Source organism: Lepidochelys kempii, chromosome 7 (genome assembly GCF_965140265.1).
Source record: "Lepidochelys kempii isolate rLepKem1 chromosome 7, rLepKem1.hap2, whole genome shotgun sequence".
NCBI lineage: Eukaryota > Metazoa > Chordata > Testudines > Cheloniidae > Lepidochelys > Lepidochelys kempii.
Window position 1 is genome coordinate 27,400,234 of NC_133262.1, and position 18,885 is coordinate 27,419,118.

At 38.8% G+C, this 18,885-nt stretch overlaps 1 protein-coding gene across 8 annotated transcripts in view; it reads right to left on the reverse strand.

Annotated features, from left to right (window-relative positions):
* Nucleotides 1–18,885, reverse strand: part of CACNA2D3 (calcium voltage-gated channel auxiliary subunit alpha2delta 3) — a 735,544-nt gene that overhangs the window by 173,872 nt on the left and 542,787 nt on the right. For all 8 annotated transcript variants that reach the window (XR_012159822.1, XM_073351526.1, XM_073351529.1 and 5 more), the window contains 3 exons: nucleotides 11,387–11,458; nucleotides 10,462–10,542; nucleotides 5,528–5,602 (listed from right to left, as the gene is read on the reverse strand). Coding sequence is in view for 7 of the 8 variants with exons in the window: in XM_073351526.1 (XP_073207627.1) it covers nucleotides 5,528–5,602; nucleotides 10,462–10,542; nucleotides 11,387–11,458 (228 nt within the window). In the remaining variant the exon portion in view is untranslated. The remainder of the gene's footprint in view (nucleotides 1–5,527; nucleotides 5,603–10,461; nucleotides 10,543–11,386; nucleotides 11,459–18,885) is intronic.

Sequence of the window (18,885 nt, forward strand, 5' to 3'; positions counted from 1 at the left end):
AAATACTGACATGTGATAAGTTCCAAAAGAAGGAACACCCCTGCCTCCATACCAGGACCTCTAAAAAGTGGATAAGAACAGAATACCAATTATTCCAGCACTGAACCCACAGCAGACAATTAATAACTACAAAGGTAACAGAAATGTTTAAATAACTAGTTAGTGCCTTCTTTTTTTCTTTCCACAAAATCTACAGATGTAGAAAATATAGGAATTTTAATTCATTTAATGAAAGTATTTAACCTAAGAGGTTTTTTTCCTCACTTTAACCATCTCTTTTATTTCCCCTTTTTCCAGTCTCTCTCTCTTCCACTCATTCCATCCATGTATCTCCACATAGGTTTTTTTTTTTTTCTAATTTCTGCTGAGTGATTCCTCCTCCCTGGCCTCTTTTGCCATAAGGATTTCCACTGACACCTTTACCTTCCTCTGCAAGGCTCGAAAGGAGATGTGGACTAATATGCTGACACTTAGGGCTTGTCTATAGAGCGGGGTAATGCGGACTATGGAGGTGTGACTTCTGAAGCGCACTAACGTGCTGCACATTGATTGGTCCATAAAGACCTGCTAGTATGCATTAAAGGTTCCCTGTTGCACTTTACTATGGTGCAGTACTACATTAAAGAGCACTAAGGAACCTTTAGTGTGCACCAGCTCAGCCTACATGGACCAATTAATTCTTAGCACATTAGTGTGCTTTAAAAATCACACCCTCTAGTGCACATTATCCCATCATGTAGAGAAGCCCTAAGAAAGATGGGAACCCAGGACAGGAGGGAAGTAGGTCACTGTTCTCACACTCTCTCCTCCCGTACCATCTTATCATCTTCAGTGAAGAGTTAAGTTGAGGGTGGGAGGATGCAGTGACACCAAGAGAGCTGAGTCTTATCCCAGATCAGTAGATTCATGGCTTCGACCCCATCCACTCCCTCTTTGCAGTGAGATGCATATACTGGAGAGTGGGTAGTGGAGGTGATGAGTGGGGAGAGGAGATAGTGCTAAAAAAGTTCATTAACAAAACCCCACAGCTTGTCTGTTGTGAAATTTTCAAGTCCAAAAATAAAAAATCTGCCAGGGTGCCATGGAATGTGCATAGCTATTTCACATTATAGAAGTAGCTGGATGAAATCCGGGGAGTTCTGCCCTTTACTTCAGTAGGGCCAAGATTTCACCCTCAATCTACATGTGTTAGACAAGAGATCATCATCATTAGTACTAATCTGTATTGCAGCATTGCCCAAAGATCCCAGAGAGGTTCACTGTCCTATATACTAAGTGCTCTACATACACACAGAAAAATGCAATCACTGCCTCAAATAGCTTATGGGGTAATTTGAGACAAATATTCAACAAGAGTAATGAACAAAGGGAGGAAATGGGTGGAGGGAGGACACAATGATAATAAGATCATGCGGTTATATAGGTCAGCTATGTGCAGAACTTGATGGTTGCAAATTGTTTGAATTTAAAAAAAAATATCAACTACGCTGACTGTCATCCAACGTAACCGCTATTATCTGGTTGATTTCTAGAGAGAGAGGGTTGGACCACAGTAGTAAAGTATGCAAACCTCTTATTATAGGGTAGAACAGAATTCTTTGGTTCATCATTACATGTACATGTGAAATTCTATCAGTTCAACTCCAATAATGAGGAACAAGATCTGTGCTTTATCACCGTACTAGCATTCCTGGCTAAATTCAAGCATTTCCTTGCAACTTCCTCAGTTAATAAGGTTTGTTAACTAAAAACAGGTGGAAAAGGAAGACATACAGGAACACTACAGAGGAAACCCTGTTTATCCAAAATACGTTACAGAAAATGGTTAAAGATCAATTCACATATATCAAACTACGAGCCCTTTAATGCAGCCAAGGCCAATGAAACCAATTAAGTGTTAGTTGCACACGTTAAAGCTACCTCCCAGGCAGAGTTCACATTCATGCTCAAACCATGCAAGACTTTTTAAAACAAGAATGAAACCAAAAAACAAACATTGAAGCGAAATTTTGTCACGGATCAAAAACTGGCTAAGAGTCAGGGAACAAAAAATAGGAATAAACAGTTTTCATCTTGGTGAACAGCAGGGAGCCTCATGGTTCCATAATATGTCTGATGCTGTTTAATGTATTTATTAGCAATCTGGAAATAGGGTGAGCACTGAGGTAGCAATGTCTGCAGATGAGACAAAGTTATCTGGGTTATTCAAGTGCATAGAAGACTAAAGTACTTCAGGATCTAACCAATCTAGGAAAACGGGCAACATGATGGCAGATGACATTTAATGTTGGTAAGTGCAAGATAATGCACACTGGAGGAGAAAAATGAAATTATATATATGTCTTAGAAGCAGAGCCCTGTGTGGATACAAAAAGGTGCATCTGCATCCGGTCCATGATTCGCAAAAATTGTCTGTGGGTAGACGCATCCACGGATGTGGATATCTGCAGATTTGCAGTGCTCTAAATAGCTCCACAGGTAACTGTGCAGCAGTGATGCAGGGCTGTGTCAAGTCCCCAACTGCCCTCTGGCCCCCGTTCTCCCCAGAGACCTCCTGCCCTGCCACCCGCTCTGCCCCTGCCATACGTCCTTTCTTGTTCCAGGCAGGGAGGCTACAATTCTGGGTCCTTCTATGCAGTGCTGCTCTTCCTGTGGTGAGCTTGGACACCCCTACGTAGTTACAGAGGCTCTAATGCACGCAGTTATTGCCGCCTGCTCATTTAAAGAACAACCCCACCTTCAAAATGGTGCGTGGCTCATTCCCTTTTGGGAGTTATAGTTTACCTCCTTCCTCAGAGCAAGCGGGGGACTACAACTCCCAGAATGCCCAGCAGGCTGGCTGACCGCTGCTCCATTCCGCTGAGTGTGGGCTGCAGGGCCCTGAGCTGATACAAAAGTCGTATCTGCATCTGTGATATGAGCTGCAAAAATGGTTTACAGAAATCCGCATCTGCGGATGTGGATATCCGCAGATACAAAGCAGATACCTGTAGATTTTCAGGTCTCTGCTTACAAGGTTCTCAATTAACTGTATCAGCTGAGAAAAGGGACCTGGTCAACCCTGTGAACAGCTCAATAAAGATTCTGCTCAGTGTGCAATTGCAGTCAAAAAAGCAAACAAGATGTAAAAATGGGTTACGACAAGGATGAGGAATAATATTGTAAAAATGATAATGCCATTGTATAAATCAATGGGACAGCCTAATCTGAAATACTAGCCACTGCATCTCCAAAAGAAGATACTGTAGAATCCAAGGAGGTTCAGGGAAGGGCAACAAGAATGAGTAGGAGGATAGAACAACTCTCGTATGAAGAGAGAGTGAAAAGATTGGGATTGTTTCATATAGCAAGGAGTTGAACATTAGAAGATATGATCAAAGTATATAAAATAATGAATGGTATAGAGAAGGCTGATCAGGAGCTCTGTTTTCTCTGTCTCATAACATGAGGAAAAAGGGTATTCAATTAAATTTAAAAGGTGGCAAATTAAAAACTGATAAAAGGAAATACTTCTTCCCACACAAGGTGTAATTAAACTGTGGAATTCATTGCCACAGGATGCCATTTAGGCTAATAAGATTAAAAAAGGATTAGACATTTATATGGATAGGAAGAATATTCAGAGTTATCATAGTTAATATTAACAAAATCTTGGAAAGGTATAAAATCTTATGCTTCACAATTTAAGACAATCTCTAGATCTACTGAGGATTAAGATAAGACATTCCTGGCGAGGGAGGGCAGATTACAAGACTTCTGCCCACTATGGGGTTTCTTGCACCTTCCTTTGGATCATCTACTGCTGCAAATTGTTGAAGACAAGATACTGGACTGGACGGACCATGGTACTGACCCACTATAGCAATTCCTGTTTTTACATATATAGTACACACACACTATCTTGCCACAGATACAGTGCAAATTTGAACAATAGATGGAATGGTGAGATGTTGATTTAGAACTCGCTATTTTGTTTATGAATAAACTGGCTGAATGGAGGCATAAGAGAGTGGAGGCTTCTCTTTTCCCAGTCTTGAAGTGTTTCAGAGGCAGAGACTCTAATTCCAATGTTTAGCAAAAGATATAAACTCACCATGATGGAGGTGTAGCCCCATGGAATGTGGTACAGTAACCAATCTCTTAGGGTAAGATATGAGGGTCGTTGGAGTACTTGTATTTAACTTTGTGGCTGTCTGGGAGTTGGGATGTGGAACTGGAGGTAGGGATCTAGTGGTTCCATGTTTGTATGGTAACAAACAAGGTGGGTTAATTTGCAAGGACCATCTCAGAGGACCTTATTGTTTCTTGGTCTATAATTTGCCAAATTCTACCCAGCTGCTACAGTCCTCCTTCCTGCATGCCTGTGGCAAATTCCACAAGGCAGAAACACAAGGTACTTTTAACAGAAAGAGAAATCCTCCTTACTATATAAAAAAAATATAATGAGCAAATTTCTGTTAGGTTGCCTTTAGAGATACTATAATGTCCATCTTGCTCCATGCTTAGTTCTCCATTTCTACCCAAAAGCTGGTGGAAAAAAGCTATTCCATTCACCCATGGAAGTTCCAGCATTGATCTTTTCATTTCATTCATCTCCAGTCAAATAATAAATAAGGAAACAATCAACTCAAATACAAATGTTAATTGAGTGTGTAATTCCTAATCCAAATGTTAAACAGACAAAACATTTGTGCTGACTGAAAATGCAGGATGTGCTAATGACTTCATAAATCATACTTTTAAATAATTCTAATTTATTTATATATGAAATTAGCCATCCAATTAATATTGCTGTTTTCTACTAAAATATTGTTAAAATCAGATATTACCCTAAGTGCCTACTTGAGAAATACATATGGCACCCACCTGTGTACTAGAGTGAATTCATTAATACCACTGCTTTACTAAGGGTTGATGGTGATGGAACACTTGCATACACTGTTCCTAAACAATGATGCAATCAAGAATGAAGCTATTCTTCAGGGTATTATGTCGATAAACATTTGCATAATGGGCACTTCTATTTTACTTATTTTGATTAATGCAAACAAGATGACAAAGAAAATAAAGGTGAACTTTGTTGCTATTATTTTACTAAAAATCCCTTGTGTCCCTCTTTTACCATAAAATGTGCGATTTTGGAAAATTCTGTACATATTTTAAATTGGAATCCACTTTAAAATGACAAATAGGGGTTATTACATAGTATTAGAGCATTCCGTTTCAGTGTAAAATGCACATAATTATAGCAACGTTGGGGTTTGCCATTCTGTAGAATAGAGGTCTGTATCTTTTACAGACTGATTTGTATATTTATGTACCATGGAATTATTTGTGTTAACATTCGTTTCTATTATGCTATAAAATATACTGAGCATTTATACTCAACCCTATGTTCAAAAGTGGCATTTCTCAAAGGCATGAGGTATTATATTTTGATCTTCATCACCAATATTATATTCTTCACACATTAAGTAAATATAATAACCAAAAATGCATAAAATAAGTCAATAAATAGCTTTCTTACCAATGGTCTGAGTTCTGGATGTGTCAAAATGTATCCATTGTTTGTAATTGCAAAAGCATATCCATGAATACCTAACTGTAAGAATAAATGAGAAAGGAGCATTAATTCGCTTGGTCTCCAGTGAATTCTGAAACAAAAAAGCAGCCAAACATTTAGTCATTTACAGCTTAAACCTGGCATTCATAACCCTTATCTCAACACAATATTTCATTAAAATGAATGCAAAGCACCAATTCTTGACATTTAGTGAACTTGGTAAATAGCACAATTTTAAAATGTCACAAATACATTTTGCTATTTCAGATACTTATTCCTACGTACTTGATGTGAACATTTTAAAACATTAATCATAAAAGAAAAACATAATAGGTGTGATGTGATACACTATGTGCTAAAATGAAGGGATACTGGAATTTAGTAAACTCACAAATCCACAGGAGAGGCCAGGTTCTGCTTCTCTACTTGTGCAAGTGGCTGCATTAGATCAATGGAACTACTGAAATCAATGGGACTGCTCCCATGAGTCGGCTGAACAAGAGGTGGCCTATTATCAGCGATATTTACATACAATAGTGTTGAGGCTATTTCATTTCCAAATTATTTCAAGTTTACTTTGATATACACAGAACAAGGATTAATTCTAATGCAGAAGTTCATGTAATTTATATTTCTGGATTGAATGGAACGGTGGGAACTCATTTGAGAGCAATGAAATGTTTCATTAGGCCCACAAGTACAAGTAATCAAAGATAGCACTGTGCTTATTTAAATAACAGTCCTATCTTTTGATAATATTCCTATTACACAGTTGGCTGCTCCCATTGACTACAATAAATGTACTTTCAAATCACTGATATGGTCATTAAAACATCCCTTAGCATAAACTTGGCACCGATACCATATCTTTCTGTAGGTGCTGTGCATAACTCAATTTTAACACAGTAAAGATTTGTATACAGATTTAGATATCAATCACTATCTTTTCCACTGAGTTATTTCAGTTTTGAGACACCGTAACGTAACATTTATCTGTAAAATTATTCCTTGTGTTACATAATAAAGGAATGTGATTGTGTTCAAATACTTAAGTACATTGCAATTCTTTCCAAACTAGAAGTACCCTGGTTTGTCAGTTACCTTAAATTTCTTGTTATGAGACTACTTTTTATAAAAATCGCTATCCCCTATTAAAGCCCTGATTCAGCAAATGATCCATCTTCAGCAATGCACTGAAGTATATGCTTAAATTCAGGTACATGATTAAAACTTTACTCAACAGGGATGAACTATAGCACATACTTAAATGCTCTGTTGAATTGGGTCCTAGTACAAAATGGTCTGGATAGAAATGTTAACAGTCAAAAGTCAGAGCCATTTCTCACAGTGATGACTATAACGGCAAGTCTGAAGATTTCTGTAATTTACTGGAAAGATAAAACTCAGGGTGGTATTATAGCTAGATCAGAGAGAGCTCCTATCTGATTGAGATTTATGTTGTATTTTGCTCAGAATTATCAGATATATATTCAACTCTATGTGCCATAGAGAAGGTTGCTTCATGAATTAGCAGTTGCAATAAGTTTTAGTAAAGGGTAATAGAAGGTGGTAGGCTCTTGGCATCTCTTCATAAAGCAAAAAGAAAACAATTTTGGACATATTTCACCTATTATACTATGACATGTGAACTTGCATCTGGCTAAATATCAGATCTCAAGTATAATTGTCTATATGGCGATAATTTCAGAAAAAAATCTTAACAATTAAAGTCAGGTAATGAAATAAATGTAGGTGGTATATATCCTAGAAACAATATCTATTTAAAATGTTCTGTGCCTTCAAGTGTGGCACTTTGTCATAGTTTGTGCCATGGTTGAAGATGTACAATGTTTGCACTTAAAATGTTTCTTCTGTTTTCAGAGACATTGCTCCTTCCAGCGGCATTCCCCATTAGAAATATTGGGACTCTCTCTCAAAACTGATAGATTATTTCAAAAGAGAAGAAACTTTGTGTGACCACTGCAAAGTGACACATAAGAATGAAATATTTATGAGTCACATCCCACTTTCTTCATTCAGGACAAACTCCCACTGAAATCAATGCAAGTTTTGCCTGAGTAAGGACTGCTGGTAACAGCTCATTGTTACTGTTCATCTTCCACCGCCCAAGGCCCATCTCATCTAAGCTAACAGAATTCCAAGGTAGCAGAGTTCCATCTCCAAGAAACAGTATCACATCCCTATATGAATGTCACTGAATAAATAAAGCATTCCATATATTGCATCTACAGGATCAGATCCCATATGTTGCCCATGTTCTTCTATCAAAATAACGATATTTCATATTATACAATGGACAAATGCTTATAGTGTGTGAAAAATGGACGTTATAATTCAAATTTTTTTGCCACCATAACTAAACTGCATGATGATAAAGTGCCTGTTACAATTATCTTCTCTTGTGTTACACAGTGTAGTGTAAAATACCTCCTTGAAATCAAAATCTATTTCTCAGAAAGAGAGACATATATTATTTCATAGAATCAGACTGAGCCTTCAATATATAATATGGTCAACATAGATAAAACAGAGCTTTTAATCTCTCCGTCCTCAGCGCCCCCAAAACAAACAACAACAAAAACCAAAACCAAGAAACAGTCCCATGCCTCCTTTCTCGATCACTCTGGACAACACCACCATCCTGCCTGTCACTTAGGCCTGTAACCTCGGCATCATCATCAACTCAGACTTCTCTAGGTCCTCATATCCAGGCTATGTCAAACTCTTTCAGATTCTTTCTGTGTAACATCTTTAAGATATGGTCTTTTGCATTCAGCCATATAGCTAAAACTCTCATCCAGGCTGTCATCATCTTGTGTCTCAATTACTGCAACATCCTTCTCCTGAGCCTTGGCAAATATAATCTTGCCCCACTCATATCAATTCAGAATGCTGCTGCGAAGATAATTTTCCTAGCTCATTATTTTGACCCTGTGAGTGATCTCTCTCTTTGTATTCTTCAACTAGCTTCCCCTTCCCTATTGCATCAGACACAAGCTACTTGTCTTCTTTTTAAAGGTCCTTCAGGACCTATCCACACCCAACCCATCAGCTCTCATTCACTATTGAGATGTCATCTCCTGCTTCTGATCAGTTCTGATCATGATGTCACCCTCCATTGCTCCTTTTTGTTCCTTTTAAACAAGCACTTTTGTGCTTCCCCCCCGCTGCTCCTCATGCTTGGGACAAGCTCCCCATAAACTTCTGCAAAGCTACCTTGTTACCCTCCTTCAAAACTCTCCTTCAAACTCTTCTTTCTTGTGATGTCTACAAAAAACTTGACAACAGTTAGGTTGCTGTAATGCGGAGAGAACACCACCTATCATACTGACCAATATTGTCTCCAGGTATGTTTACACTTAAAACACTACAGTGGCATAGCTACACCACTGCAGCTGTGTTACTGTAGCACTTTAGTGTAGACACTACCCACGCTGGTAGGAGGGCTTCTCCCATCAGCGTAGGTAATCCACCTCCCCGAGAGGTGGTAGCTAGAATTTCTTACACTGACCTAGCATTGTCTACACTGGGGGTTAGATCGGTAAAGTTACATCTCTCAAGTGTAGACCAGGCCTCATTATTTCTTGAGCTCCCACATACTGTCTGCTGTATCATTAGCAAATCATTCATGATAATTCAGTAATTGGTATTGTATTCAGTTATAATGAAATTAACAGTAGAACTTGGAAGCTGAGGTTCGCTGGTTTTGTGACTTCCTAGAATGGTCTCCTAATCTCAATAATGCCCGCTTCTCCACTAGAAAACTAGATGATTTAGGTGATCAAGTAACTAAGACCCAGATAGTATGATTGAAAATCAGATAAGAAAGTAGGTGCTGAATAAACTCAGTACAATTTAATTGTTACCTGCTATTCAAATAGTGGGCCTATCTCAAATAGAGACGTATGGCATCACAGTATTTGCCTATTTGTGTTGCAAAGAAACTTCCATTAGTGATTATGTTGAAACCATCATATTAATGTTCACTTGTTACTGAAACAGGATTATAATCTAGCACTTCAGAGATGGAGGACTAGTGAAATAATAATACACTGGATCAAACATAAATGAAAAGTAGTATTATCTTTACATTCATCACTAACCTATTTTTACCAAGCTACAAATGATTCATGATTGCCAAGTTTATTTTGCTTGATCTATTTTATTTATAGCTCTTTTTAAGAGTTTTATAAGTGTCATCTATAAATTTGGAAACCTAAATATAAGGGAATATTTAATGTATCCTGAACAGCACAAAAGACGATAGTAAACTGGGTTGGACAGAGTGAAACAAGTCTATGAAAGATGGCATTTGCTTTAATTCAAGGACATAGGAGCTTTCAGGTCAAGAAGTTCTAGGCAGGCAGGAATTCTGAAAGGAAAGTTAAGGATGGACTGAGTACATCTTTGTCTGGCTTGCACACAAGGATATTCAGGCCACCAAAATCATTTTCTGGTTAGTATATGTATGTGATATTCTGTAGCATGGAATTCTCAAAATTATTTTATTAAAGTTCACTTATTTATGAACATTAATTGACAGAGGGGACTATAAAAGTGTACAAAATCTAGAATGCTGTGCCCCCACACTGACTAATAGAAATTTGATTTGATCGGTGGGGCTGTTCAATCTAGTCATTAGTGCAAGAGAATGAGGACTTCTATGGAAACACCAGTCAGTCAGTGGCGTTACTAAGGATTAACACAAGCAGAAGTGTGTACAGCATTTGTCCCCTGGGGTTCCATTTCTGATTCTGTCACTAATTTGGATATATAAATTGGGTGCTATATATCTTACAATAAATAAATCTAAAATATTATTGTTAATTCAGCCCTATACTCTAAATATTTTGAATACATAATCATATGTAAATTACCTTATATTTTGGAATGGCCTTTAGAAGTTCTTTAACTGGAACATCTGTACCAACTACTCCCAGAAGAATCCCTTTGGATCTCTGTTTGAAAAGAAAATGCAGACCATTCAGAAGAATAAACAATCATTGTTGAAACAACGCATGCCATCAATAATTATGTTCATATTGTAAAAATTGTACTGAGAGTACAGATCGTAACATAATCTGCCAACTACTTAAAAAGATAAGGGGAGGTTGCAGCTAATGTGGCTGGCCACACACAACACACACTCCATCAGCAGTTGGCCTCCTTTCCTTGGCCTGAAAATGAAATCAAAGAAGTATGCAAACTTTCAGCAGATAAGGAAGGTCTCCTCAACTAAACTCTTCTACTTGTGAAGCAGTTTTAAGATGAAATGTTACAGATAAAACATGTGACTTTTCTTCTTTTCCAATTTGCACTGTCATCTGATACCCAAGAGAGAAAAATTAAACATTATGGGAGAAGTAAATGTAATTCTCTTTAATAATATAGCAGGATGTTAAAATAACAGGTCTGTAAAATACAGCTATTCAAACCACCTATATGAATATTACTAATGTGCTGGACCTATCTGAGATAAGAAGGTAGTCTGGAGGAGAAAATATATATAGATTATTTGTTGTAACAAAGCTAATGTAGAAGTAAGAAGACACATGGGTCTAATACCACTGCATCAAGTTCATCATCTAGGTGTTTTCTCTTATAAATAATACCATTAACTATTTTGAGAACTATAGTTTCTACACTATAATTATTTGTGCATAAATATATTTATCACGTTTAATTTTATTCTAACAATAGATGCAAATGGCAAAACAAATAATAATAATAAAGTTCTGCAAGTTATTAAATTTCACTGCAGACACCAAAGTATCACATTGTAGAAACAGTTTGAGTACTTACAGTCTCATTTTGCTTACTAAATACTGGCATGGCAACAGTGGTCATCAAAACCAATCCCTGATCCTCAGCAAGCTATATTTGAAAAGAAAAAGGTATTACCTCTAAGCTACTTCAGCCCATTATGAAATCATAATTATAGCGGCATCTAACTAAGTTTTCTTCTTTTTTAAATGAGATCATGCATTTCATCTAAATGGCTTTTGCAACTTTAAAATTTCAATCCAGCCCCCTCCCTCCCCCAGCCCACACCACATCAATTTGCTAGTCATGGGGTTACCTGGCCAGAGTATCTTTGCTGGTGTCTCTGAAGAGAGATACCAGGGGGCTGAAATGAGGGCTGTGGGAGCAGTATGTGCACCAGGTAAACAGGCGGAGCTAGAGCTACCTCTTTCCCATTGGCAGCTCTGCCATGATTGACTCAGGGTGAGATCATGGGTTCAGACAATTTGTCTCAGGTTCAGACTCAGAATTCTCATCAGCTAGGACAGAGGCAGCGGAATGACAGCCAGTCAGCATTCCAGGAGCACCTTTGGTGCCTTAGTACTCAACCGGTTTAAGTTTGTTGGACCAGCTGGTGGCATCAAGCACTGGCTGGTTCTGTATCTCAGGTTTTAACATGTTTCTTCAATTAGGGAGAGACCAGGCCTCCTGAACTTTGGCCCATTCAGGAGAAACATGTGGAACAATTTATCATCATTGACCAAAGGAGAGTGGGATTGCTTAGGAAATTGTGTCTTTGCACCTACTTGCTATTTTTTCTTTTGACAGGTGGCAGATTTCCCATATGCATCTTTGTTACAAGACAAATGATGGAGGGACGTATTTGGCTGGGATTCCACAGGGTGGACTGGCACCGCTCTGTCACCCTGCAGAGCTTGAGGGACTTGAACATCATCATATGAAGGGAAGTGCAAGTTACTAATTAAAGCAGCATTTTCCCTGCAGGTTTTTTTTGGGGGGGGGTGGGAGGGGGAAAGGGGTGAGAGTGCATTTAAATTAGGTGAGGTTATCCCAGCTATCAGGGGCACCAAGCATCCAGGTACAATAAGGACTGATGATTTGACAGTGGGGCTCAGGTAGATTGAGTTGTGCACATATTTTTCCAAAAGGAGGGAGCAGGGGAGCTGATCATCCTGAGAAAACACCTAGGGAAGCTGCATGGCCAGTTGCAGTTGTGTGGACTATATACAAAACCTCCATCCAATCCCCATGTTGCTGTTACTACATTGGGACACATCCTCTTGAACTAAATTTCAGTTCAGGGCCATATTTTGGAGAAACTTGGCACCTTTTAGTTTCCACACCCAGCCTGTTTTGAGCACAATCCTTTTCCTATAGGAGCAGCCATGGCTATTGCCTGTTCAGATTTTCAGAATATAGACGTCACAGTCATTGGTGGCCAGGTCATTTTAAGAGACACATTAGGAACTAATAAATTTGACTGTTGAGATCTCTGACATTTTATTTCTTTTAATTCCCAGTTTGTTGTATGGCTTTCATTCTCCCAAGCTGCCAGCCACTCAATGGGAATGCAAATGGGTTTCAGGATTGAGAAGGTTCATACCGGACAGGACACACACAGGAACATGGAGATGGGATCACCTCATGCTTTGTTTTTTTAGAGATGCTTATTAGCACCTAATGTGATCCTTGTCCTATACGTCAGGAATGATTTAAGTAGAGAAGGGGGAACCCGGGGTCTGGGCTGGTAGCTAGAGTCAAGTGTGATTGTACCAGTGTAAGAACTTATTCTCCTTAGCCAGAGTAGTATGGTCTAGCATGCTGAAATGGTGGGTATGGAGGAGAGCCTCCTTGGGTCACATTAGACAAGGCCAGAACAAATGTAAATAGAGACATGAAAAAGCATTCCGCTAGTTATGGGATGACATCTTGGAGGTTTTAGATGATTGCCCAGGGTTACTCAGCTCTGACAGTGTGTATTTGTCAGGCATCCATTAGGATATGTTTACTGTGGAAGTCCAATTCAGGCTTAAGGGATAACTGAGAACAATTTGTTTGCTGGGAAGTCAACTATGCAACTGATATCTATCTGGTGGTGTTCTTTAAAATGGGGTGGGAGAGAAATCAGACCAGAATTTGGCTGAAAGCTTTGGGGAAAGGGGTCCTTAACACCAAACATATACTAAGGGTGCATAGGGTCAATCAATGTCCTGTATTAGTGATATCCATTGGTAGAGACTGCTGCGGGTTGCCCAGTGGTTGTTGTAACCTTCTTTATGAGGTTAGAAGCGTATGCTTATGGTCCAGGCTTACTGCTTTGCTCTGGGTGGGTGGATGGTTTCAGATGGGCTGCTGGCCACTTCCATGATCTCTGGGTCAGGAAATGATTGGCTCAAAGATGGCTGACATTTTGGGAGATCGACTGCAATCACTCCTTCCTATAAAGGCTACATGTTTCACCCTTCATAATTTATTTTATACTAAATATTATTTCTGTATTAAAGTTGAATATTTGTGTCAGAAAATTCATTAGGTTGTGAAGAGTTTTTCTTGGGTGATTCCCTGGGCAATGATGTTTTTGGTGGAAATACTTTGAAATAGTAGAATGGTAGTCACTGGGTGTTTCCATCAGCACACATTGTGACACAATTAACACTGGAACAGGTAAGTAAATTACAAAGGAAGCCATGATCTAGGAATTTTGCATGGATGTTAAGTCTTTTAATCCCTTTTCGTAATAAAATTAATAGTAGTGTATCATGGTTGCTGAAAAACATTAATTGTCCGAACAAACTTGGTAAGAAGTAAAAATGATGTATTCTTTTATCAATAATTAAACTAAACTTCATCCTACATTTATCATAACTGGAACCAACATATATCACTGATACCTACAGAACAGGCTAGGGTTCTTTATCTTGTACTATAAGTAGCAGCAAATAGTTAATTAGAAATTCATATTTAAAATATCTTCCTTTGTCACACATATAAGAATTTAGATATCAACAACTCTTAAACCAAAATGTAATTACATCCTCACTGAAATGATGCTATTTATTTAAAAACTCAAAGACGACAGTATGATTACTAATAGCTACTCAGATGGTCAAATTTTCAAAATCCATTTTCCAATCATATAGACCAAACTGAGAACTTCCAACTCCATCAACACGTCCCATGCTCAGAAACAAGCTATGTATGTATGTTAATAAATACATAAATAAAGCATTTAGACTTCCATTACAAAACTACACATCTGTACTTTCTTTTAGATTTCTGAAGAAATTTCAATTCCTAAGATGTGTCATGTGCGAAACAAATTGAAATGGGCAAATGTCTTTTTTTTACCGTAAAACATGATCAAATATGTTTTTATGCAGACTTTTAATGGCAGCTTAGTCACAAATATAAAGGAGGAAAAAATATTTCAGTTATTATAGACAATTATGTTGAATGGTATTCATCTATGATCTACTAATGTAATTTTCAGTTAACTACAACGGAGCATCCTTGGAAATGACTGAAATACAAGTATGCAGTGTTACTGTAACCATGTCAATCCTAGGATATAAGCGAAACAAGATGGGTTGGATGACCTGAAGAAGAGCTCTGTGTAGCTTGAAAGCTTGTCTCTCTCACCAACAGAAGTTGATCCAATGAAAGATATACCTCACCCACCTTGTCTCTCTGACATCCAAATGACATGATTTTAACCAGCTGCTATATATATGGTCTGACCTCAGTTTAACGGTCAATTTTGCCTACCCATTTTCTATTGCCACCGAGGTGAATCAGATGGTGGAGGTGGCGCTCCCGTCCCACCCCCGAGAGGGATGGCCCGGGCCCTGACACGTGTAGCTGGCATGAGTCACCTAGCATTGCTGCTCACCCCCCTGAACATTCCTCCATGCCTCCTTAGGGAGATGCGCCCCACAGTTTGAAAACCCCTGTGCTATGCTTATTCTTGACCTGGGGCACTATGTAAATTAACAGACATAGGCTCAGAATGAAATTAACGTTCTTTCTCTTATTATTTGATAGCATATGAATTACTACATTTTGATTTCCTTCAACTAAGTATATTACAAATAAAAAAATATATAAGAAAACAAAAATAGTCGACAATGAGTAAAACACAAATTCCACTGGCAAGCTCAAACACTTGAGGATACGAAGACATATGTGAGCTGAAAGAAAGGTATGTGCTTTGACGTGTTTTCAAAACCATTTTAGAGTACAGTATTTAAGCTATAAAATTAAGTGACAAAACAAGCATTACTTAAATGCTTTTGAACAGTTAGAAGGTTAGGCAAATCAGCGGGGTGTAAGATGCTGAGAGCCCCACAACAGTAAAATGAGGAGAAATGGGGTCAAGAACTCAAATTTTGGAGTCATTCATGTAATCAGTAAAGCTGGTTGAATGTAAAAAAATTGTCAGATTTTGCAGCTGTTCCCAAAGGGTAGCTGGAACTTTCAAAGGGGCCTCCGGACATTTGGTACTCAAATCCCATTGACCTTAACTGGGGATTGGACGCCTAACTACCATAGGTCCTTTTGGAAATTCCAGCATACTTTTTTGTTTTAATAAACAGTGGCAAAATTTAGTTGACACACTATCTATTGAATAATATTTGATCAGCTCTAGCTGATAGTGAGGGCAGCTATGCAGCAGTTAAAATAGAACTGTGTCCAAGGTAGAGTTGATAAGCTTTTCATAATTTTCTTCCATTTACAAAGAATGTATTCACTGGCTCCAGAAATGGATGTGAGCTCCACCTCTGTTTCTAAACTACTTGATTCTGGAGAGAAGAAAATAGACGGAAACTGATGTATACAAAAGCTGTAAATTCAAGAGTTATTTTTAAGGCACTGTCAGTGACTTTAGTTAATACTGGACTCAATTCATTATTAGTCAAATGGACAATAATTACTGGATCATTTTGATTTAGGAGATCCCTAAGTGAACATTGCTTTCCTGAAGTGACAGGTCAAATGGAAGGATACTACTAACAATTTATAGAAAAATAATTAAAGGAACACATTCTCTGCTCTGGCCCTCCTTGAGGCATCATAGGGATCAAATGATTTCCTTGAAAGAGGGCAAGAAATATTTACATGCATCTGATCCCTGTATCCTGCCATGTGTAGCTTGTTGACAGACTCTTGCACCCATTTGGAGTATGACTTCAGCAGAGCTCCACACAGGTGCCATAGGCCATCTGCATCTTACATGGTCCAGGATCAGTCTCTGCTTATACAAAATATGGCTCTAAAAGGGAGTTCTGCACTTTAAAACTCCTCTTTCCCTGCAGAATATATCCTCACCTGCAGCCTGAAGTCCACAGAATAACAAGGAGTTCCTGAATAAAAAAAACCTCTTTTCCTGAAGGACATGAGAAATTTTAAAGGGAAAGAACAACAAAAGGATGCAGAGAGAAAGGTTTCTAGTGAAGTACCAAGAAGTAAGGTAATATTTTTAAAAAGTCTATGAATGTTTAGGATTCTATGCTTTATGCCAGTGGTTCCCAAACTTGTTTTGCCGCTTGTGCAGGGAAAGCCCCTGGCAGCCTGGGCCGGTTTGTTTAACTGCCACGTCCGCAGGTTTGGCCCATTGCGGCTCCCAGTGGCCGCGGTTCGCTACTCCAGGCCAATGGGAGCTGCTGGAAGCGGCGTGGGCCAAGGGAAGTGGCAGGTAAACAAACCGGCCTGGCCCGCCAGGGCCTTTCCCTGCACAAGCAGCGGAACAAGTTTGGGAACCACTGCTTTATGCGAAAAAACACACAGTGTAACTAAACAACACCCTCACTGCTGAAATAACCAGTAGTTTCTCCACTAATATTATAAAATACGTTTAAAAACCAGCAAACTTCAACATTTTATTTGTAAACACACAGAGCTGACTCCATAGGGCAGCCCAATACATTGGCATCAGTCAAATGCAAGTGTTTGAAAGAAAACACTGGCTTTTATTATGCTAAGAGTTGCATTAAGAAGTTTTATTTGAGAAGCTGCTTTATCTGCCAGAACATGGGACAGTTTTGTTCAGTAACCATAGAATGTAATAAGAAGAAAAATGTTGGACAGTATTTCCTGGAATGACCCAAAGTTTGTAGTCTCCTTTTGATCCACCACCATGACCACCAGGCAGTACTTAAAGAAATCAAATAGCTCTGTGGCATATTTATTTTGATTATGTATCGCAACATCTGTACCCTACTTGGTGTCTCCGGTAATAATTTAGAAAACTCCCTTCGATTTATGCATGCCCACTTACTTAACAGAGAAATTAACGGACAGGAAGATGAAGACATTCCAAATATCCCATAGGATTTTATTTTAAAGGAAGAGAGATGAGTGTGAACAGACTCAGCCCCATCCCCTGTTCTCAGAGCACAGATCCTGAGATAGTCTCCAAATCAAAACCTTTCCGGAGGGTTCAATTTTATAGGTAAATGAAAAATAAACATTCAGCCTATGCTTCCTCCTTGTGCCTAGCTATTCTGAAGACCTCAAGGACCTTCTCTGTCCTACTAGGCAGGGTAAAAAGCACATACCCTATCAGAGTTGGCCTGACTGCTGCATCACATGAAGACATGAGTCAAGGGATATGTCTGAGTCCCCACAGACAAACTGACCTGAAAGGGTTTGGCCCTCAGTAGCTGCGGTTTGGTTTTGACTAAGCTCTCCCATATTAATATGGAGCAATCCACTAGGCTGGATACCATCTTCCCTTCTCGTAGCATGGTCACAGTACACCTGCTGGGTGTCCGGGAGCTCCTAACTTCTGGCACACTACATCTCTCTCACTAGTTGGAATGTATGCAGGAGCAAGGTTTTTTTCCTGCATCCCAGTTTTCTATGTGAACAGCATAATAAGAGGACTTGCCCTATATTGTGAGTGAGCACCCTTTTTTGACCCCTGTGGTAGGGCTGGAGTCTGAGTTTGCTGTTGCTGCAGCTGCTGTTCTGCCAGCTATTCTGGGACTTCTTCAGTTTTCCTGTTTTGGTATTACATGTGAATGGGCTGAGTTCCTACTTCAACCTCAATAGAGCACACAGGCCCAGGATTAGTAACAAAATCCTTCCTGGGGTTTGGCTTTATTAGTAACTCAAAAGCAACAACAAATCTCAGTTTCAGTTTCTTCTCAAACCAGGTTTCAGTTTTCTTCCTCAAACCTGGTTTCCATCCAGGATCTCCCTTTACTCCATTATTTCTCTCCTGCCAGCAGACCCTTCCCATCTCACTTAAATCACAGGGAAAATGAACAAGTCACACCTGCCACAATGAGTCAGCCAAATTTCTGCATCTTTAAGGAGTGTTCTAACATTTTCGAAAAGAGCAGGTCAAGAGAAGAATCTCACCACTCTGTTACACTGGCCAATTAGCTTAGAAATTGTGAGGCATTCTGGTGTGTGGTCATTTGATAATACTTGAGAAGGTAAAAGGATCACCCTTCATTTAAATCCTGTGTAGGAAGAGCTGGTTGGGATTTTGATTCAGTAAGACATTAAATAAAGGGGAAATGTGCATATATCTA